Source organism: Limanda limanda, chromosome 4 (genome assembly GCF_963576545.1).
Source record: "Limanda limanda chromosome 4, fLimLim1.1, whole genome shotgun sequence".
NCBI lineage: Eukaryota > Metazoa > Chordata > Actinopteri > Pleuronectiformes > Pleuronectidae > Limanda > Limanda limanda.
The window spans coordinates 18205132-18228230 of record NC_083639.1 but is presented as its reverse complement, the minus strand read 5'-3'; the positions used below and the strand labels follow the sequence as shown (position 1 = coordinate 18228230).

Sequence of the window (23099 nt, the reverse complement as noted above, 5' to 3'; positions counted from 1 at the left end):
AAGCCGTGTTTTTACTGTGGTGCAGAGTAGTGAAGTACATTCAAACCAGTGTATTATCCGCTGATTTTGGGATTAGATTACGTGTGTTTGTTTCTTAATGTGCAGCTCTGTACAGGCCGTGCTGTTGCTATGCACTGTTCACATTCCCCCCTTCAGCTGACAGACGGTCCCATCCAGCTTCTCTCCGACAACAAACACACAGTGAGGACTCGCTGACAACCTGCCTCAAAGAAGACTTCCAATGGCCGTCGGAATGTTTGTGTGTGTGAACATTTCATTGTTATCCGGTCCTGTGTGTTTCACTCTATCCACCCACACGCATAAACACAGCTCGAGTGTACTGGGACTCATCATTCAACCTCAGCCACTTACACAAATAATCACAGGGTCCGGCCACATGTTGCAGCTCCACTGCGCGGGGCTCTGACAGCTGTCAATCACTCTGCCGACCTGTAAACATTCCATTGGTGGGCACAGTTATTAAATCAAACTGTACAAATATGGCAAATCTAATGCTATTAATCTTTGGTTATTGACATAACCCCCGTGTTAAATTTAGGTCTGGCTGGAAAGACCGGTAATATCAGATTCCATTGGGAGACTGTTTAAAAGGTCTCTTGATGGTGTTTATTTTAAGGCCCATTGGTGGACATGTGGATGGCTTTGCATGTGTTGGTAATCTCCTCCTCAGAACCACCTAACAACCTCACAGGAATGTTTCTCAGCAACTTCCAACACAATGATGACTGTGCATATATAGCTGGAAAGAGATGTGTGGTTGTTGTTCAGCTGTCTGAAACATTTCCCAATTTTTAAATAACTTTCATTTTAAAAGTCTGGGATGATTGAAAGGTCAGACACCCCACGTTGACTACATTTCACACTTCCTTCTTTAATTACACTAGCACGCCCCTGTTCTGACATATGATATGCAAACAGTCAAACAATGCTAACTGTATTTGACAGTTTATCCTCTGGTTTCTCTCCCCCACTTTTTGGCTTCAAAATCAATAGGCAGCAACTTGTTTTAACCTCGAAGTGAGATTCCTTGTTTCTTCTGTGTTTTGTGGGTTGTAGAATGAAGCCGATCCGTGAAAAGGGACTTCTCTGCTGTTGTAGTAAAACCTCAGTGTTTGTCCAACAATATGTGAATGCCACCCTCCAATGCCTCTCCCCTATAGATAGTGGGGGAGTGTGTTAGTCTATGGCGTGGCATGGGGCCTTTGCTGTCTTAGCGGTGGCCTCTCTGCCCTGTTCTTGGTTGCTGAACCAGGGAGAACATATCAAACAAACACTCCAACACAGAGTTGGAGGAAGATTGGGTTACTCTCGACATGAGGGAACGTGTCGACTGCATTGCGTTAGTGAAGCTACACACTCCCCTGACCTTCAAGAAGTGGTATCCAAATAGGAATGGAGTTGTTTAAATACATCTTAAACTTTACCCTACCTTGTATATGGAAGGTATTTGTAGTAAACACAATATCTAGCCATCAAAATAGTGTGTTTTTTCCTGCCTGGAACTCACAGACAGCTGATGATGAGAGGCTTTCTAGATCTTCTGATCCACTCGGGCGGTATTAAACCATCAACACAGTGTGACAGACACTCAGTAGCACTTGTCGCTAATGTGCGGTGTTAAGTTACAACAGTGTTGGAGGAAAACCATCAGATAACTCCACAGGGGTATGCAGGAGTGGCAGTAGGAATGTGGCAGTTGTGCGTGCATATATGGGTGAAAATGTGCATGTGAACCACAGCTGTCATTAATGGACATGTTTCTGTCTCCAAACAGAGCTGAGATCTACAGGCACCGCTCATCACTTCGCCTACCTCCTCAACACCACCGACTACAGGATCCTGCGTATGGATGAAGATCACGACCGCATGTACGTCGGCAGCAAGGACCACATCCTGTCCTTGGATCTTCACGACATCAACAAGGAGCCACATATTGTAAGACCATTCCCATTCTCTGCCTCCCCTTTGCTCAAACTCTGGCCCCTTAATGGGCTGTTCCACTGAGCTGAAGCTCTCACCTCAGCGTTCACAGCAGTTGGCCCCAGGGCTAAATGTTCTGCTCGATTGCCCCAGTGGCAGCCATTTTGGCTAGCTCACGTTAGTTTTTGTCAGAGAGCACATTTCTTTGGTTATTAAAACACTGTAATTGGGTTATGACATCCTATCAGGACTAATATTACCCCGGGTGGATATCCCTTTTGCAATTTTAGCCCCCTATTCTCATAAAGGCCAGTGATGTGTAACAGGTTGGACCTTAACAATGAAATTTCCTCTCTTCCCCCCCTCACAGATCCATTGGCCAGTGTCCGAACGAAGGAGGATGGAGTGCCTTGTGAGCGGGAGGGACGCCAATGTAAGTATTTGTGTGGACACCACACACAACCTTTGCACAGTTGTTGAGCTGATGTTTTTCAAATGCATTGCATTCAGTTATATCTGTTGTATATCTGTGGCTTATAGGCTTGGCCCAATAAAAAGTCTGGTTCCCTTCTGTCTGGCCAAACAGACAGAAATAGATTGAAGCAGAGAAGCTCAGTCAATCTCGCCCATCCTCCTGACTCCCAGGCTAGGACGGGGGGCACAACACCATTGTCTGATAGTTGTACCAGTAAAGGAAGGCTATGCAAGTCCCGACTTAATGTTTATTGTTGTTTAATTCACCTCAATCCTTGTGTTTCTAGGAGGAGTGTGCAAACTTCATCCGTCTGATCGAGCCATGGAATCGCACCCAGCTGTACATCTGTGGGACCGGAGCTTACAATCCAGTCTGTACCTTTGTCAACCGCGGGCGCAAACCTCAGGTTAGGATTAAGGATTCTCAACAGCTCTCTCTAATCTGCATCCTGAAGCCCTAGCTGGGCCTCTCTTCTTTAATGCCCTTACCAAGGTTCCTACTCTCCATCCACCTTACATTAGGTTGCCTTTACAGCGATTTCCCTCCATCGTAAAGCCTGCTCATGGTACCTTGTCTCTGCGTCTGGCTTTGTAGTCAGCACAGCTTCACCAGCACACAGCTGCTATCCCCAATGAGCTGTTAAAGTTTCTCTGTTTAGTCTCAGCCTTTAATGGGACCTCTTGAGTTTCCTAAACCATGCCAGGCATCCCTACCTCCGCATACTCCCCTTTAACACCTCGCTCTTCTTTAAATATAACACTTGCTCACTAATCATGACCTGGGGACTTTTTAAAAAGGGGCATAAATATAAAGTACATTTCCCACTAGTCTCTCTCTGGGGATCCCAAAACAGTTCACAGAACTTGCAGCAAGCAAGTGCAGCTTCCATGTGTCCCTCGGTGCGTTCAGATCCGACATGACCCCTCGCTAACGAAGGGCTTCCATTCACTCACCTATCCATCTGCCCCGACATGCATCCATCCAGCCCTCCCGCCAGCCTCTACCATGTGAGACGTGGGCTAATTGGAAGTGGGAGCTCCCATTATGGGGTGCCTGTGAAATGTTCCAGTTCTAGTCCATTAATGAGAGGACTGTTTTTCTGAATGGACAGGTCTGAGTCGTCAGTCAGCACCTTCCTGAGCCGAGCCGGGGAGTTAACAACATTATAAAATGTTAGATGATACACACACAGATGCATACACACACATTTTTGTTGTTTGAATTGAACATATAGATGGGTTGTTGTCATTTGATTTAAGCCCTGCTGGGTCTGTCCACAGGGTAAGTTCTGAGCCTTGTAGCATTTGTAAAAATGTAATACTGTTTTGCTTTAGCAGCAGTTTTGAAGGGAATGTATGTGCCATACTGTGAGAGTCTTTATTGACTTAACCACAGGATAGAGAACTATTATTGTTGCCTTTCCCACCATCTGGTCAAATAAAGCTATGCACACTCCCTGTACAGTCTTACACACACACAGTTACATTTTCCCTATGCTCTTGCATTACATTAATTTCAATAGTACTTGTTTGAGGGTGATTCTTACCATGTCTGGAAGTCAGGACAAATTCAGTGTGCAAGTACAACAGGAAGGTCCTTGGTCCTTCCTCATCAGTGGCGTAACATCCAGTTTGTGTTGCTGTCTCCTGTTCTAGACATCCATGTATCTACAGATGGCCCAGGCCAGAGGAAGAGCTAGCCGCGCCGCCGAATCCAGCGCGGTGCACGAGACACTCGGACTAAAGGTGCGATGTGGGCCCTGTCTGCACCGCAGCCCTGCATACTGCCTGGGCTCGTGGTCACCAGCAGCATGCTCCCTTCTCTTTGTGTCTGAGCACATTCAACATCTCAACATCATCTTTATCTCGACCATCATTTGTTTGTCTCATTCAGCATGCATCCTTTCCAGTCCAAGCACAGTCTTTCAAGTTTTGTGTCATTTGTGCAACTGCATGAAATTTCATGTCATTCTCTCTCTCTCACGTTTCACTCATATCTTCTTTGTGTAAACCTCACCATCCGAGCATGCTTTCTTATCCACCATTGTCCTTCTTGTGCTTTGCGTTGTGCTAAATGCCACATTTTGCATGAGAGCTAGGTTATCGAATGGAAATGGCTTTGGAAATTTCTGTTGACTTTTGCTAGGCTCACATTTAATTAAGCAGGCTTTCACCACTGTTCAATGCATGGCATATTGAATTTTTTATCTTGCATATATTTCAATGGAGATGATGAACAGATGGCTGAAACATTCATTCCGCTTATCTGAGACAATGCAGGATGTCCCACCCATCAGTCCTTCACCCCACCGAGCCCTCCACCTTCTGTAGGAATGTGGTGCAGTCTCTCCCACAGAGGCGGCGTGACTAGTCAGCATCCGACCCACTCCCACAGCAGGCACTGTTTGCCCAGAGCAAACACCAGCCATCTGTAGCCAACTAGCTGTGCAGAAAAAAAATTAAAAGAGCCACATACTTGAACATGTCTCCAGTGTTTGAGCACTCCAAGCACTTTGAAACACAGGACGGGACTTTCAAAGACCGTGAGGGCTTTAGGTGAAGTGGGACACTTTGAGAAAGTTGCAATGTTTTTTTATTCTCGTGTCAAAAAATGTTGCAACTTTTCTGACGGGGTCGTATTTTACAGCAGGGTTGTAAAAACATGTACAGGGGGCAGATTCCCTCTGGTACACATACATGTTTGTGATCGTTTTTTTACATGTCAACATCTGGCATGGCTGCGAGTGAGCTGCCAGCACCTTCTTATTTTCACAAGTGGTGATTTTAATCAAAGATGAGTAGGGAATAGCACAGGGTTGCGTGTATGATCCAATGAAGTGATTTTGGCTCACTGCCGTAAGCTCTCTCGTGCTTTAGTGCTGATGGACAATGACAGAGAAGACTCCATCACTGTCCCGACTGGGAGTGAGAAGAGGCGGTCGGACATGCTCTGGTCTGTGAGGCGGAGCTACAGGACATGTCATCGCACGCCACTGATTCATTCTCCCCTTCCCTCGTACGCAAATTCCTGCCAATCACCTATCAGTGGCTGCGTGCGGGGTTGCCACAAGCGGTGAGCATCAGTCATCTAGCCTCCATCCCGGGCTTGTTTTCACTGTGCTGGATTACAGGTGTCAGCAGTGAGCCTGCACAGCCATCGGCACCAAGAAGCTGAGAGATATTTGGCATGCAGCTTATTATGCCGAGAGAAGCAGCCCATGACACATTGTTTTCCGCGGCAGAATGGCATGGAGATGGATTAGAAATTCCTCGCTTTTTCCCCCATGTATTTTTCTGTATGAACGCACCCTCATTATTCTAATGCTTCATCCCCCATCAGGCCGTATGGGTCCCACTGGAGTCAGAGGGAGCACATAGGCTGCCTCATTTACCCTACACAAGGGAATCACCATGACAAGATGAAGAGCGCTGAATTTATTTCTATCTCCATATGATTTTTCCATTACAGGAAGAAATCTTTCAGTTGGAGCCGGGAAAAGTGGAATCCGGGAAGGGAAAGTGTTCCTACGACCCGAAGCTCAACAGCGCGTCAGCTTTGATCAGTGAGTACCATCTGAGTTTGGTCACGTGAGGAGACAGGCATGGCTTCAATCCAGCCCAGCTCATTTGAGGTCCTCAGAGCAGCTTCATCCCAGATGCATCTTTTTAGTCTACTGTTTCTTTATGTGACTTTTTCTCTTCTCACATTTCATATTTTTGGTCGAGAAAGTTCAAACCTAGTTTAATTTCTTCATGCTGAGCCTATTTCCTACAGTGAGCTACTTATTCTAATCAGCCTAATCACTTAATCCTCAGGAATTTTACCTTGTTGGGGGCGGCAATGGGTATTATATTGTTTTCATGAATATCTGAATGCTCTAATGCTACTTTGCTAAAATGTTACAAAAACATTTAGTGCTTATATTGGGGGGAAAAAAAGAAAAAAAAATGTTTTCCTGAATAATACAGGAAACTATATAATATAGAAAAACCTGAATAAATAAATGGAGAAACAGTGACTGCAGATGCTTCTATTACAGGGGAAGTATTATATTCATATTCAGGCTTATGATTAAACCAGAAAGCACATCACTTTCATCATTCTGTCTATGGCTGCTGCTTTTCTTTTCAGCCTCTGTCTGAAACACATGGTTTTATTTTATTTTTTTAAATTATTTTTTCGTTAGTCTGTATGGCTCTGGGTGCAATATTAATCCAAGTTAGTGTCATTATTATATTTAACTTGATTTGACAAAGGCGTTATCTCTATTTTCATTCAGTAACTATATATCATGCTTCAGTAAAACAACTCCTGAAGGCAGCGTCCTCTGTTCCCTTTGACCAAGGTCACTCAGTCAGGTCCTGAACCCACAGTTGCCACCAGTGAAAGGCGATCTCTCTGCGGGGCGAGACAGCGGGTGTAAATCACCGCCACTGCTTTCCCACATTAGCACAGTGCCAGCTGACCAGTATGGAACCAATGCTGTCGTCCAAGATGGATTTACCTCCCACCTCCACCAGTCTGCATCATACTGGGGACACTGTTGTTAGCGTTGATAAGGATTAAGAACCCTGCGCCACAACAATAGATTTACCACTGACCACTAGCTGCTCAGCTCTTCAGCGCATTAGACATCCTGTCATCCGTAGACATTTTAATGATATGTCATCAATCTCCATGGAGCACGGCTAAGAACCATGACATTGAGTAGAATGGTGGTAGGACAGACTGTTTTTTTCCCTCTGTGCTACCTCCCGCTGTCTCTTAACTCCATCCTTAAGAGCTCTGACAGCCACACCTGCTCTCAGTGGGGCCCTGACAGCAGCTGGAGGACAAACACCTTGCCTTCCTGGGGCTTAACAAGACTGCTGTGTACATTTGTCAGTCTCCACACATGGATGTGCTCGTATTTTATGTCTTCATGAAGTGCGTGTGACAGTTTTGAAAGGAAGTTTTGACAACTTTTACAATGTTTATTTTTCATGTCCTGTGATGATTTCCTCAAAGTTTTATAGAAAGAACAAGGGAAGTTTGGAGTAATTACAAAGAAGATAGAAGCTTCTTATAATAAACCTATTAGAATCCATGCACTACATAAACCAGCGAATTATATAGTGGATATGTGGGTTTACAAGCAGTTGATTGCCTTTAAATTGAAGCTGAGGGCATGTGAACTTTTCTCAAAAGCTACTTGGTCTCCCTTATGTTTGTGTGGTATATGTTCATATACAAAACCATTCTGGATATAATTACTACTTATTTATCTTCTGTTTAAACTAGCATTATTATGTTTTAAGCTTTGATAAAAACTCTGAAGTCCAATTTGTCAAAAATCAAATTTTATTGCTATGAATTCACAAGTTTGTCTCTTAGTAAATTTTACTGATGATAACAAATAACTCTTCCATGTCAGTAATTTTGTAGGGAATTTAAGTAGATGATGATAATAATATCATCCCGACCATTTTATATCTAAACTAATTAGGGCTGGGCAAGTTAACTCGTTTTAATCGAGTTAACTCAAGTGATGAGCTAACTCGATTAATTATTTTATCTCGCATTAACTCAGGTTTGATTATTTATTGTTTTATTGTGAAAGTCAGGCTTTTATTTTGTGAAAGTCTGTTGCTGACTGCTGCGGAACCGGAAAAAAGAAAATAATTGGCGGATAAACAACCATGGATAAGGGTACCGAGCTTTTACATGGCCATTTTCATTTTAAAGTTCTTCCAAACGGCGGAGTCGACAGAACCAAAGTAATTTGTAGCCACTGCCAAGGTGAATTTTCTTATCACCGGAGTACTTCTTAAAATATCACCTAAATGCAAAACACACAGTTGATATCAGCAAATCCCTCAACGAAACAGCGAGCGGAGCGAGGCTTCGGCAGACTACGTTAGACGCAGGGAGGAGTATACATTTTTCATAACGAAGAGGATAACATTAATGCCCTGGCAGTGCCATTGAGCTTTAATTTTGTATTTGCTTTGATAACATTGTTAAGTTGAGATTTACACTGAATATTTTATTTAACTGCTACTGTATTAAATGCTGATGTTAAAAGTGTATGCACAACAAAGCTTATGGCACTTTCGTTCATATGGCAGAACATTGAAAATAAAATTGCGCTATACACTACTTTTTAATTCATTATTGGATTTTGCGTATACAAATGCGATTAATCGTGATTAATCAGGGAAATCATGCGATTAATCGCGATTAAAACTTTTAATCGTTGCCCAGCCCTAAAACTAATATATAATATAAAACTAATGTGCAGGCCGTGTTTTTTTTTATGCTGATCCGCTGTATTGAGAAATGAAGAGTCCTGTGATATTCAATATATAAATATAGATTTTGAAACAAACGCCTTGTTAATTTAATTGCAAAATGCTGGAATAATGTCGTAATCAAAGACTCTCTCTCTCTCTCTCTCTCTCTCTCTCTCTCTCTCTCTCTCCCTCTCTCTCTCTCTCTCTCTCTCAGATGGTGAACTCTATGCTGGGGTCTATGTTGACTTTATGGGAACAGACTCTGCCATTTTCCGCACTTTGGGGCCAAAGACTGCGATGCGAACAGATCAGTACAACTCCAGATGGTTGAATGGTAAAACTCATGCCTTTGCCTGTAAATGATACATAAGGATTTCATCCAATTTTTACATACTGAATTTTTAACATACAGCAGAGGCGGATTCAGTGGTGGGGCCAGGGAGGCACTGGGGGAAGTTGAAATCTGACTCCTGCCTGAAATGCCCCTTAAGCTTTTTTTTATTAAGTCATTTGCAAACAATAAATGTGACAATTTTTTAGCAATTTCTATTTTGTAAGATTTTGTTTGAACGAGGAACATTTACTAAATATATTCAGTCATGTGTGGCTGTGCTCAAAGCTATAGTAAACAAAGAATGACTTAACTGTGAACCTCATTGAATCAGAAATTGTTCACGGAGCTTGGATCTTGTTTCAAAACCATTGCTGAAATGGAAAGATTATTGTGTTTGCCAGTCATTCAACAAAAAAAGGAAATGCTAACCGTTTATAAGTGATTTTCACCTAAGGTTTTCCCATTTCTTTCCTCCACCTAAACATCTCACCCTCCCTTCTCCCCACAGACCCAACTTTCATTCACGTACACCTCATCCCTGACAGCGCGGAGAGAAATGACGACAAGCTGTATTTCTTCTTCCGGGAAAAGTCCTCCGAGATGGGCCAGACTCCTGTGACCCAGTCCCGTATAGGACGCATCTGCCTGGTGTGTACACAGTCAGGAGTGTGTTTGTGTTGGGGTGTAAACATAATGAAAAGAAAACCCTGCATGGATATGAAAAACAGGCTGGAGTGGCCTGAGGCGAGTCACCCACTGTGTTTGAATGTTTACGGGCGCAGGACGAGTATTTGGCCAACGCTGACGTGCTGGAATCCACATGTCTTTAACCTTCCTGTCTACAATGCATCCCTCTGTCTGTGAGATTGCCCCCTGAGCTCTGACCCCGTGATCCCCTGACCTCTTCTCTCCGGCAGTGCTAAAACGTGACGCTTTAAGTTTACAGAGAAGAGAAAAACTCAGTGCCTTTAAGAAAACTCTCGGTCCCTCTCAGTCAAACCAGAGCTTCTTCACAAAAGCCTGTGTGCTTTTGCGAGCCATGAAAACAAATGATAACAAATGTCTCAGAGGGACTGTGGGACCTCGTCCTGAGAATGAGGCGTATGTGAATGTTTGCGTGCATGTATGAACATTACAGGGGGTATATGCGTACGGGCGGGAGTGAGAAAATGTAGCTGTGTGTGCTCATCGCCTCAGCTGTTCGCCGATGTATTTATTCGAGGGGGGGTCAGGCGCTGACCCGGCACACAAACACTCATCCCCCTCTCAGCGGGCTCTGCCCCGGACTCCGGAGACCACGGCCCTGTCTCTCTTACTCCGCCACACATCTGGAGCCTTTTTACTGCCGTTCTCTGCACCCTGCACGACACCTGAAACACACTCAGCCGTTTACTGTAATAACACTGGAAAGTATAAAAAAAAATGTCGACTCCCCTTTATAGTGTAACAAAAAAAATATGTATAATTTTTCTTCCGAGCCCTCCATTTTCTGAAGATGGCAGTTGTGGAAGCTCATACTGGTCTCAACTCTTTTTTTACTGGGATGGATTCTGGCTTCGGTCCACCGCAGATGGAAGTGTCTAAATAGGAGGAGACACTGTTTACCATCCCACCCCCCCCGTCCCTGCTTTTTGCTTCCAACATGTACTGTGTAGTGTGTGTGTGTGTGTTTGTGTATGTGTGTGGGTGGCTCCACCTGGGTCTGTTTTCAGTACGAGGACACAGTAGGATGTGAGTGTGAGTGAGTGATGGAGAAAGTGTAATTTTTCAACTCTGCTCTTCTCCGATACAGAACGATGACGGGGGCCACTGCTGCCTGGTCAACAAGTGGAGCACCTTCCTGAAGGCCAGGCTCATCTGCTCCGTGCCCGGCGCCGACGGCATGGAGACGCACTTCGACGAGCTGCGTGAGTACAAACACGCCTTTTACAGATCTTGCTGTGGTTTTCTCTGAATGTGCATCAGCCAGTGTGGGCGGGCAGCGTTGTATAGTCGTCCTTGTCAATCAAACACGCTGCCAGTACAGTGATGTGTTTGTAGGTGGTCAGTTCAGCCAAAGTCATTGTCACCGTTTTGCTGCCAGATTACATCAACCACATATTGGACTGCAACTAACAATGCTGTCATTTCAGTCTGCTCATCACTTTATTGTTTAATGATTAATGATTTCACCTGTAAAAATTCAGAAAAGGGAAAAAGACAACTTCCACTGCAGAGTCAAATATACTGTCTTCCAATTTCTTGTTTTATCTGACTATCAGTCCTAAATACACATTTACTGACATTTATGATGAGGACAAACATCAATTATTGGTATTTTTGCTAATGGAATACATGTGTGCATATTCATTAGCTATGGTAAATTGTTTGTCTTTCCACAAATATTCAAAATGTCTCTCTCTGCCAAGGCCTAATTTTCCCCTAATGAGCCATGTGAAATTCTCCAGATCCTGATCTTGATTTGGCTCTGCTCCAACAAGCATAGATCCATGGAACACTCATAAATATCAGTTCCCTAAACATGTCAGATGTTTTTTACTCAAGGCTCATGAATGATTCTTTGAGAAATACACAAAAATTTAAATCTCTGCTCTTTCCCAGAAGTCCTAGTATTATTATCTGTAATTCAGCCCAAAAACTTTTGTTACACCCTGGTTTTTTTTTCTAAGAAACTAAATCTGTCTTTAAGTAGTTAATCTTTTTGACAGAAGGTATCAAATAGCAAAGAGAGGAATAAAAGGGACATGGCTGGATTTATCACAGACATATTCATTTTTAGGTTCCTGTCATTTATAATTACATCTGAAATATTAAGCAGAGAACAGTCTACTGCAGGCTCTGTTGTTATTACTACAGGACCTGCCAAGGGTGAAACACACACACACACACACACACACACACACACACACACACACACACACACACACACACACACACACATACACACACACACACACACACACATACACACTAAAGTGTCTTTGGCCCATATTGCAGCCCACTCCAATCATATGGCCCATACAGCATACTGTAATGTGAATGACACACCCACACACACACACGCATTAAAAACACACACACACCCCTACCGCTGGATCATTGTCATTTTCTTTCAAGATGTGTTTGTGTGTGTATGTGTGTGAGTGTGTTAAGGGGAGGTCTGATGGGGGACAGATCAGATCACCCAGCAGGAATGTATGTGACTGTGTGTGTGTGTGTGTGTGTTGGAGGAATCTCTTTTAGTCTTCCTGGTTTAAAATAGAGCCACGGAGTGATAAGACACTGATGCGTGCAGCTATCGCTCTTCAACTAATCTCAAGAATGAAAAGTGCTGTGTCTGTTGAATCCTGTAATAGTTTGTGTTTGTCTCTTTACCTTGAGGACTCACCACTTGCTTTTAACTCAACCTGCCTGCAGTTCTAAAAGCTGTTTTTGGTTTGTTTGACACACAAGTGACATGCTCTCAGAATCTCTGCATCGTTTTTTGGCGTGTGGAGCCTCTTCACCTGTATGCCGATAAAGTTCAGAGGGGGAACAAGCTTACGTCGCCTTGACAAATGAGGCTTCTGTCTGTGCCGGTTGGAACAGTGTTGACACAGGCGTGCAGTGGCGTGGCTCTGCTGGCGGGTCGGAGAGTCGTCATCTGCTGGCACCGAGGAAGATTTTCAGGACGTTGCCTGAATAAGGCTGTACATGTGTAGCGGAACAAACTAGTGAATGAACAAGGACGGGCATGTCAGCGTAGACATGTCCAAAGAGAGGCAAAGACGTGCACATGCCAGCTTGCAGAGCAGTCGTTCCTGCCAAGGACTCCTAGAGGGGACAGTAAATTGGATATGATTGAGTTTCATGCTAATGGCTTCACATTGACTGTCTAGTTTGAATGTTTATAAAGCTCGCTCACTGAAAGGTTTGTCTTTACACATGAAACTTGAGGTTTTAGGATCTCACAAGGGGATGTGGGTCTTTAACTACTGCACATAAAAATTTAGGCCGTTAAATGATTAGTTTGACATTCAGGGAAATGCTCATATTTCGCTTTATTTTGCCAAGAGCTAGATGATAAGATTGATACCGCGCTTTTATCTTTGTGTTTGACATGAAGCCACAGCAGCAGCTTTTAGCTAAAATGTCTGAAAACCCTGGAAAAAGCCTGGCTCTGTGGCTCCTTCCAAAAGTAATGAAATCCGCCTTACAGCACCTCCAAAGCTCTTTAATTAACCTTTCATGTCTTGTTTGTTTAATCTGTACAAAAACTGAAAAACATAAAAACAACAATGTTTTCCTGGCAAGCGGCGGAGGAAGTGGCTGAGCCTCACTAACAAATATTCCCTCACATAACCTCCTGGAAAAACCACAAGTTGTGTGTTTTATACGTTGCATGGAGGGATTAAACCATCAAGACACATCCTGTTCATTCAAGAGCTGTAGAAATGATGTTAGAGGAAGGATTTTTTTTTAACACTGGACAGAGAATGTCATGCTGGTTGACACAGATTTCTTCAACTAACCAGAGGGTTGGTGGTTCGACCCCTGGCTGCTCCTGACTCCGCTGAAGTGTCCTTGGGCAACAAACTGACACCCAAATTGCCCTAATATATACCCAAATATATATATTCATGTCCATTTGAATAAGTTAAATCAAATGTGGGCAGCCCCTCACCATAAGCAATTGCCCTTGAGTGGGAATCTGGAAATCTGCGCTCCTTTTCGAATAGGAGCTTAAGGTGAAATATTGTTAAACATTACTTTATTCACAACTAATTACTGAGAAATTTGTTGAAATGTCCAGAGCACATGCATTCCCGTTGTAATGGTGTTATATAAAAATACTTTATGGTAAAGCACGTCTGAAACCTGAGGAATATGAAACACCTATTGACTCTGTCCATCACCTTGTACCTAAATGACCCATCGTGATTTTAAACAGTGTAATACTGCTTTCCCCCCCCCCCCCCCAGTTATAATAGAAGACACTACTGCATCTTAAATGAGGTTGTGCTTTAAAGCAAGTCCCAATGGCTGGAGGGGTGAAAAGTCGGAGAGAGAAAAAACATGTCATGTCCAGAAAGGGGGGAGAGACGCAAAGAAAAACAGACAGAACAAACCCAGAGGTCGATCAAACAGAAATTGAATTTTCTTTTGAGGAAATGGGATGCTGAGATTTTATTGCCTTGAAAACATAAGGAAGACAGTTGTGGAATCTGGATCCTTTCCCAGCTGTTACACGCTACATCCCCTGGAGCTGTCACTGCCCTGTCAGGACAGCTTTTATTGCAAATCATGTACCCTTGTTTTCTTCCTTTGTTTTCATGATCATCTGTTTTTTAGTGACTGTCTGTGAGCTCCGTTCATGACAGCTCTAATCTCGGCCTGAGCACTATCTTGTCTGCATTAGCATGCACTTGCGTGTTGTTGCGTGCGTATCGCTCATTCCTGCAGCACAGCAGCTGTATGTCATGTTAGGGATCGCCTGTTGTGTGACACCCATGACAGACCATTGTGCTGCTTCCACGCTAACCCATGACCGTTCCATTTCTCCGGCTGTGGCAGCTGTGGAAGATCGCACGATGGCGCATGTTAGGGTGTGTGCGGGTGTGACTTTGGGGAATCTGGTTGCTGAGTTGGAGTATGGACAATGTGCTAGATACCCTTTAGCTTTATTTATTCTACAGGAATAATCTTGCAGTTGTGGATAGTCCCTGGACAAGACCAAAACCAGCAGTTCAGATTCATTGACATAACTCACACCCTTCATGTATCATCTCCATATTAGCCTTGACTGCTTATTTCACATATGTGGGACTTTCACAGCATACATCTAAAATTGACTCTCTTTTTTTCCGATCTCTTCTTCTTCTGTTTCTGCACTTTCTTAGCATTAATAGTCATAATTATACTTTCTCTCTGTACATCTCTCACTTCTGGACGTTTCCGATTGTGTCTTTACTCCATGGTCATTTTCCTGCAAAACTAGGTTGGAGAGAACATTCTCAGTTTCCCTCGAAGGCCCATGTCCTATTGTAGGTAGTGAACATGCCTCCTGGGAGTAGTATTTAGGTCAGGTACCGTACAGGAAAGAGAGTTATCACCCGTCACGTGTTTAGCTCCTCTTTATTTGTTGCACTGGACCTTTCCTTCAGTAACAACAAAAGGGTGATTTAATTCAGGCCGTGTCCAATGTCAGAGGCCTGCAGGATAGAGTATGTGAGCATCCGTGATTTACAGAGCTCCAGAATTGGCTGAAGAGTATATGATGCAGTTCTCCCTCGGGACAAAAGAGATATTTCCTTTTCCTTCAAGTGGAAGACATGAACTATGGACGCAGGAGGAGGAGAATCCCTGCACATCATGGTCACATTTTCTGTCTCTTCAGGAGAAATCTCAGGTGGTTCAGTAATCACACACTGCTGCAGTCTAGACTGTAACCAGGCGGTGTTGATACCAGGAGAGGGGCCAGGGTTCTCGAAAAGTATGATTTTTCATGCTTTTTCTGTTCAGTTTTTGCATTAATAATTAACAACCATCTCTCTCTATCTCTCTCTCGCTCTCTCGCTCTTTCGCTCTCTCACTCTCTCGCTCTCTCGCTCTCTCACTCTCTCGCTCTCTCGCACTCTCGCTCTCTTTCTCTCTCTGTCTCTCTCTGTCTCTCAAACACAAACACATCTAATGCATTATAATTGATGTGTGATAGATTTTGGTTACTTTATGGTTCAATATTGCAAGTTATTGACAACCAGTTGTATTGACAGAATAAGAGGACCTTCACACTTCAGTGTGTGTGTGTGTGTGTGTGGATGGTGTTTGTGTGTGTGTGTGTGTGTGTGTGGGTGCCTATTAATATATTTTTGAGGACCATTCTGAGCTTAGACCTCACAGGGTGAAGCATTTGGGATGGTTAGGTGAAATAGTCTTTTAATTGGTTATCTTGTAAATAAAGCCTTCACCGAATATATCCTTCCATCTTTCTGTTCCTCGTCAGTATTGTCACCATGAGCAGGCTAGGATTCTGACATTTGCTCAAAGCGCTATACTTTTGTAGTCATGCTAAAGTTTGTGTCTTAAATGAATCCCTGAACTCTATTCTTTTGGTGCAGTTATGGATTTCAGTGACTGTCAGAAGCTTTAAGACACAACCCAAGAGCCTCACTATCTAAATCCAGTAATGGCTACCATGTGTTTTCAACAAAGATGAAGGTTCAGCCTTCCCGGGACGTGTAACCTAAAGGTCTATCTCGCTAAGAGCAGTTGGATTGACTAAAAGCTGTGTAAATATTAGTAAAGAAGAACGCTTGTGCTGTAGAGCTTGATGTGTCCTTCAGTCACGCTTTAGACTGACGTGGTGTCTCTGTTTCCCTCTACAGGAGATGTTTACATACAGCCGACACAGGACACAAAGAATCCTGTGATATATGGAGTCTTCTCTGTCTCTGGGTTAGTGGACTATAACAGATTCTGTATTCTTGTATATTTCCAGCAACAATAATAAGCTCTGTTTTTCTAACATGAGATACTTTTTCTTGCACTTCACAGTTCCGTCTTCAAAGGCTCAGCGGTTTGTGTCTACTCAATGGCCGACATTCGCATGGTCTTCAACGGACCCTTCGCCCACAAGGAGGGTCCCAATTACCAATGGGTGGCCTACACTGGGAAGATCCCATACCCTCGCCCTGGCACGGTGAGCCTCACCTCACACTGACCCCACACACATGAAAATCCCACAGGAAACCTGGTGATTTCAGGCAAAACAGTAATTCCTATTTGACAAATAGAAACCATCTGGCACCATGCATAACCAAAATGAAAATATAACTGAAAGACAAGCTCATGGATATACTTTTCTAAATGATCATATCTATTTATTTCATGGTTTTTTGAATACTCAGAATGTATGTGCTTTGGTTTTTCCCCCAGTGCCCTGGCGGTACCTTCACTCCCAACATGAAGTCTACTAAGGACTATCCAGATGAAGTCATTAACTTCATGAGGAATCACCCGGCCATGTACAATGCCGTGTACCCAATACACAAGCGCCCCCTAGTGGTTAGGACCAATGTGGACTATGAATTCACCACCATCACTGTGGACCAGGTGGCGGCTGCGGATGGCAACTATGAAGTGCTCTTCCTAGGAACTGGTGAGGGTTATTCTAAACTTTATAGAATCAAACTTAATAGAACGGAGAGCTTTTGTCACCACAGCCGTTTCAGGGTTATTTCAAAGCGACTATCGTGTCCATGAAGTGAATCTGAAAAAGGAACCCGTGAACCCTTTTGATCTGGGTGAGAATGGTGAATGACAGTGTCAGCGGGAAGTTGAATAATGAAGGAAAAAAATCCCCCCCTATGGAAATAAATCCCATGTAAATGGAGGGCTTGTCTCCCATGCAATCATCTATCATTTGGAGAAAAGCATTCTTTTCCTTTTGTGCTTGAGTGGGACTTTAACCGATCAAAGGGTTTGTACCTTGCACTGTTCCCATGAGGTAAACAACAGGAGATTTGTACCTGGAGGGCAGGGGTGGATCAGTAAGAAGAATAAGTAGTAAGATGTGGAGGAGGAGGAGGAGGAGGTTACAGCTAGTTCATCCATTACCTTCATTTTGTCCACTGACGTAAGGGATATTATGTGTCCATCTGCATGCCTCTGACCTTTAATAAGACCCCACGATGACAGTAGCAGCCACAGCACAATAATGCGGCCCTAAGTAGTTGCATGCAACGCCTCTTTACTGATCTCTTTGTTCGCGTGTGTATTACGGGGAGGACACGGATGGGTGTGTGTGCGGCGGCGGCAACTGTGGAGGAATGTGTGTCCTTTCAGCTGATGTCAGATTCAACCATTTAGCCCTGCGCCGAGGCTCAATGCAGAAGTCATAATAAATCTCAGGTGTCCCGCTCACAGGAATGTCAGACTCTTTACAGAAATCAAACATGCCAGGGAAGCCTGGAGGGTCCTACAGCATCCAGAATGAATAGGTGTGGATAAGAATGAAGCTGGGGATGACAGGAGAGATTTGTCATGGTGGAAGCAGGGGGTACGCTAAGTGGAACAGAGCATCATGTCATTGAGGAAAGGTTCAACTGGAGAGAACCTAGTGACAGAGGGGAAGAGCACAACACAGCCTGTTGATACGGGGATTATCCCTTGGTTGAGGTTGCTGAGGGAATAAAATGGAAATCCAAGGGGCCTTTGCCAGGTGGACGGGTGAGAGGTTGCAGGTGTGTAGCTGACAGGTGTGCGTATCTCCCACAGACAAAGGGACAGTCCAGAAGGTCATCGTGCTGCCCAGAGACGATCTGCAGACCGAGGAGCTGGTCCTGGAGGAGGTGGAGGTTTTCAAGGTAAGCGTTTTCTCTTCTTACTCTTAAACCTTATACCTCTTTCATTTCTAGTCCTTTCTCTTCCTATTTTCCTATTCTGCTAACGTCTCTGTGTTTTACATTTTCATCTGCAATGAAGATTACTGTGCTCACAAAAAAAATGTATTTTCTCCATAAAGGCCCCGACTCCTATTACAACAATGAAGATCTCATCCAAAAGGGTAAGTATGTCTGTGCAACAGATTTCCTTAACCTTTGCTGACATGAAGAGAAAAGAAGCCACCTTCCAAAGAAAATAAATGAATGACAATTCTTAAAGGTCACAAGCTACGTGCATACAGCTGTGCTGCCCTATTGCTTCATAATTCTTATACTACACGCATGACAGGGGCAGACAATGGGAAGAGAGATATGGAGAAGACATCAAAGTTAGTATTGTCTTTCAAAGTGATTAAAATACTTGGCCTTTTCTACATTTAATGACATCAGTCCCACAGACAGAGAGTTAGTATTACAGCCTGCCACACTGATGAGTCCCAACAGCTGATCATGAAATTATGATGGTAACCTGATCGAGATGAGCTCAGTATTCTACCAGATGATCCACAGCCGGCTGCTGTTTCAGCACAGTGCAGGACAAAGATTTTATTCTTATCTCATTACGTACCTCTGGGTTTGTGTTTTTGTATGAGAGCAAATAAGACCCTTGAAGATGGAACAAGCCCCTGGATACACAACTGTGAAATTGAATCTCTCTCAAAACCAGCTACCTGAATGCATGTAGTCTGAATTGTGCTCTTTTTTTATGGTTATTTTCAAATTGTGCAAATACAATGACAGTATGTCCAAGTTATAAATTAGGGCAGAGCCCAATCTAAACCTGCCTGTTTATGGGCTGTTCGTTTGGCCTGGGTTTACGCTGGTTGCAGTTTTCTTTCTGAAACTGTAAAAGTGACCTGCAAAGACTGGCTGCTGGCTGCTGAAACTAGATTTTAAATGTTTTCAAATTTCAATTTTAAAATAATAATAATCCTTACAATTTCAGTAGGGTCTCACCTGACCTTTGATGTCAGTGCTCGGGCCCTAAATATTCTTTGAACATATATACTGATAATAAACATTTTTGGACTTGAAATTGATTGTTTAAATCTCTAATAAAATGCATTTAAATGTTGTCCAGTTTAAATTGTAACACCATTTTCCATCCTCTTCCTCTCAACAGCAACAGCTGTATGTGTCCTCTGCGGTGGGCCTGACACAGCTGGCTCTCCACCGGTGCGACGTGTACGGCGAGGTCTGCGCTGACTGCTGCCTAGCCCGAGATCCGTACTGCGCCTGGGACGGCAAGTCCTGCTCCCGCTACTCGGCCTCGCAGAAGAGGTGAGCACCAGCAGCAGCGACGGCATGAGTTACACTAACACCACAACTAACTGATGTGTTGAATGATGCTCAGATTAGACTGCAAGGATCGCTGAATGGCTAATTTAATGGCACCTGTTTCTATCATATAGTCGTCATGGTGTTTGAGTGAATTAACATGATAACATGATACTGTTAGTTTGAACAGTAAATGATGAAGTTTTTCGGTTGACAATAACATAAGGGGGTTTATGGTTATTTACTTATTATAATTGATGTATTGTTGAATGGCTTTGAATGGCTTGCGGTTGCTTTATAATGTTTTCTCTCCTTATTCGGCGATACTGGTCTGACCCATTTAGACGAAGCCGGAGGCAGGACGTCAAGTACGGGAACCCCATCCGTCAATGCCGAGGCTTCAACTCCAACAGTATGTTCCCTAGTTTACTGTTCTGCTTTTATTTCTTCTGTTTGTTAAATAAGGACCTCAGAAGGTTAGAAATAACAATATGTCTCGTTCCAAGGTTGTTACTGGCTTATTCTTGCAGCTTTATGGTAATCTCTGACAGCCATATTGCAAAAAAGGACTTTGATTTTTACCACAACTGAGATCTTTGGTCCTAAGGAGCTCATGGTAATGAGTGTTCTGGTTGCCATGGTAATCCCTGTATCTCTCTGCCCTGCAGCCAATAAGAACACTCTGGAGATGGTGCAGTACGGGGTGGAGGGAAGCAGCACCTTCCTGGAGTGTCAGGCCCGCTCCCCACATGCTGTCATCAAATGGCATCTGCAGAGAGACAACAGCGAGCGCAGGAAAGAGGTGAGCCATCACATGGTGTATTTGTCAAAGTTACTGCTTGTATGAACATATCTTATAAAGGTGTAGTTCATTCAAATGCAAAGTTAAATGTCAACCCCAAAAAGTGTTGAATGGGTTAGTAACAGAAGCGAACATTAATTATTATCTTCGGACATTTCCTCCACAGTAATTCATTTCATTTTGTTGATTTGTTGCCATGGAGAGCAGGCGACACATATGATAAATGAGTCCAGTGTAATTATCTGTTCTCATGATTAAGCGACTCAGGCTCTGATTGAACGATTCCAGATTCCTCTTGCAGACCACTGACTGGCCTCTTGCCCAGTGGAAGGACATATGAAGGAGAGCAGTGAAAACAGCCCTCTGCTATGACATACAACTCGTAGGCACTAGTTAAAGTTTTATTGTGAAGCAATGTAGTGTTGCTGCCTCTCTTTTATTGACTATTCTGTTAGATGGTCTCTATTCCCACAAGCATAGCCGACTTTGCTGCTGCCTCGCCCGTTGGATTCGGAGCAAAAAAAAAATCTGTCATCACCTATTCAAGTTCATGGGTATAGATGTGAAGAAAGATGGAGTTACAACATTGTTTGATTATATTTAAATTGATAATGATAATCTTTTTTCCAAAGGTGCACCATGGTAAAATAGTTTATCAGATTATATATATCATATTATATATATAATATATATATATATATGTGTGTGTGTGTGTAAAGTATGATTCAATGAGATATTTTATTAGCTTTCTTAATTTTTTGTATCGCAGACATTTATTAACAGATTTACAATCATCCAGGTCTCCTCCTGTTATTTGCACAACCTCCAGAATAAAGTAACAATCACGCAGTAAGGTCTAATGCATTCTCCCACTTTCCTCCTGATCCATGAACAGTTTTAACAAGGTAGCTTAACTTACACACATACTGCGTTTGAGGACAATGAAGGGTTAATTGTCTGAGTAGTGTGAATGATTTCTAAGCACTTCTCTGCAGCAATCACTTGTGCTGTAACGAATGGATACACATGGTGACAGCTGCTTTGCATCACACCTGTAATGCACTTGTCTCCCTTGATGTGTTTCATGAGCGGTTTGTCTCTCTGACTCTGCAGATGCGTTCTGATGGCCGGGTGTTGAAGACGGAACAAGGTCTCCTCATGCGGTCCCTGCAGCCCTCTGACTCCGGCATGTACCAGTGTACGGCCACGGAGAAGAACTTCAAATACACCGTGGTGAAGATGCAGCTGGTGGTGTTGTCGAGCAGGGCTGTCAACAGCGTTCTGGTGGAGGGCGGGGGAGGTCTGGTGCCGTCCACGCTCCACTCCAGCAGCACCCAGTGGACCCCCAGTGCAGGCCAGTACAAGGACCTGCTGACCATCCTGAGCCAGCCAGAGATGAGCCTGATCAATCAGTACTGCCAGGACTACTGGCAGTTCGGAGACCCGCTGCAGGGCGCCCTCAAAGCCAAAGACCTGAAGGAGCTCAAGGAGCACAAGAAGCCCCGCAACCGCCGGCATCACGGGGAGGGGGAGGAGAACGAGGAGCAGGAGGAGGCAGAGACATGAGGAGCCCAGCTTTGTGTCTGAAATACCCTCGTCCACCCTTCCCCCCTCCGCACCCTGTGAAAACTGGGAGAGACTCATTGAGAGTAGCTACATGAAAAAAGTCCAAAAACCGGGAAAAAAAGCAAACTGAGAAAAAAAGAGGCTTGCAAACAAAACCCCACATACATCCTCTCAAACAGTAAGATATATGATACACAGTATTTATTGTAGGTTGTATATAGTATCATTCTGTGGATTTCTTTGTACTTATAGAAAAAACATGCTCTTTGTGTATAGGTACCTTTGGGGCAAATATTATTGTTATTATTGATGTTGTTAATTTTATTGTTGCTGTTACTGTCATTACAAAAACTCATCTGTCGGCATCACATGACCGCTGGCGACTGTTTGGAATGTGTTAGTGGGCACGTAAGCTGTCACGAGCCAGCCACGAGACGCTCGCTCTGACGGGGAAATGAATTGTTGATAAAGGGTTGATGGGATCTCCTTTGTTTCTTGCTTGCTTTGACTCGAGGCCAGGACTCTTTTTATTACTGGACACATCAGGAATGCCGGTAATGCAACCTCCTTGTGGCTGCTCGCAGACAGAGACTTGATATTGCAAGGGGACCATCGATACATGGTCCCAGTTCTTGTGGGGAAACAGTTCTTTCTTCATGGGAACCTACAATATGTTGTAATTGGGCCTTTTAATAGCTGTACTTTAAACTGGTGCTTGCCCTTTTTTTTTTCCTCTCCTCCCGTTCTGACTGGAGGATTGATTGTTAAATGATGCAGCATCTTCGCTACTTTTCAGATGAGATACTAATTCAGATTAGTGAGATTTACATTTGCTAAAGAATGACAAGGTTCTCACTGTGTTCCGTGATCTGAGTAACCTGTGGTTGCTTCGGGCCATTTAAAAATGAGACAAGCACCAGCTTTTAATTAGATCTATCATTATAATGGTTGACAAAATAATGTCACTAAAATGGTACGGTTCTTTTCAGCTGCAAACTTTGAACTCAGA

General features: G+C 43.6%; 1 protein-coding gene across 2 annotated transcripts; it reads left to right on the top strand.

The window, feature by feature from the left end:
* The first annotated feature begins 1851 nt into the window (after positions 1 to 1851).
* sema3fb (sema domain, immunoglobulin domain (Ig), short basic domain, secreted, (semaphorin) 3Fb) lies at positions 1852 to 22090 on the top strand. 2 transcript variants are annotated; one of them, XM_061069713.1, is made up of 17 exons: positions 1852 to 1956; positions 2312 to 2374; positions 2703 to 2822; positions 4072 to 4161; positions 5885 to 5978; positions 8903 to 9022; positions 9531 to 9670; positions 10815 to 10929; positions 16387 to 16456; positions 16556 to 16700; positions 16937 to 17159; positions 18278 to 18366; positions 18525 to 18566; positions 19568 to 19725; positions 20067 to 20134; positions 20391 to 20524; positions 21638 to 22090. In XM_061069713.1, the coding sequence occupies exons 1-17, from the start codon at positions 1867 to 1869 to the stop codon at positions 22088 to 22090; spliced, it is 2214 nt and encodes a 737-aa protein (XP_060925696.1). In that variant the 5' UTR covers positions 1852 to 1866. The 2 variants fall into 2 exon arrangements, with proteins under 2 accessions (XP_060925696.1, XP_060925698.1); XM_061069715.1 differs by lacking the exon at positions 4072 to 4161.
* The last annotated feature ends 1009 nt before the right edge of the window (positions 22091 to 23099 follow it).

Excerpts from the sequence above, each read along its gene's own strand:
- sema3fb (XM_061069713.1), top strand. The coding sequence starts at position 1,867 with ATGGATGAAGATCACGACCGCATGTACGTCGGCAGCAAGGACCACATC. Across the intron at positions 2,823-4,071 it reads ACCGCGGGCGCAAACCTCAG|ACATCCATGTATCTACAGAT; the intron begins GTTAGGATTAAG and ends CTCCTGTTCTAG. Across the intron at positions 5,979-8,902 it reads CAGCGCGTCAGCTTTGATCA|ATGGTGAACTCTATGCTGGG; the intron begins GTGAGTACCATC and ends TCTCTCTCTCAG.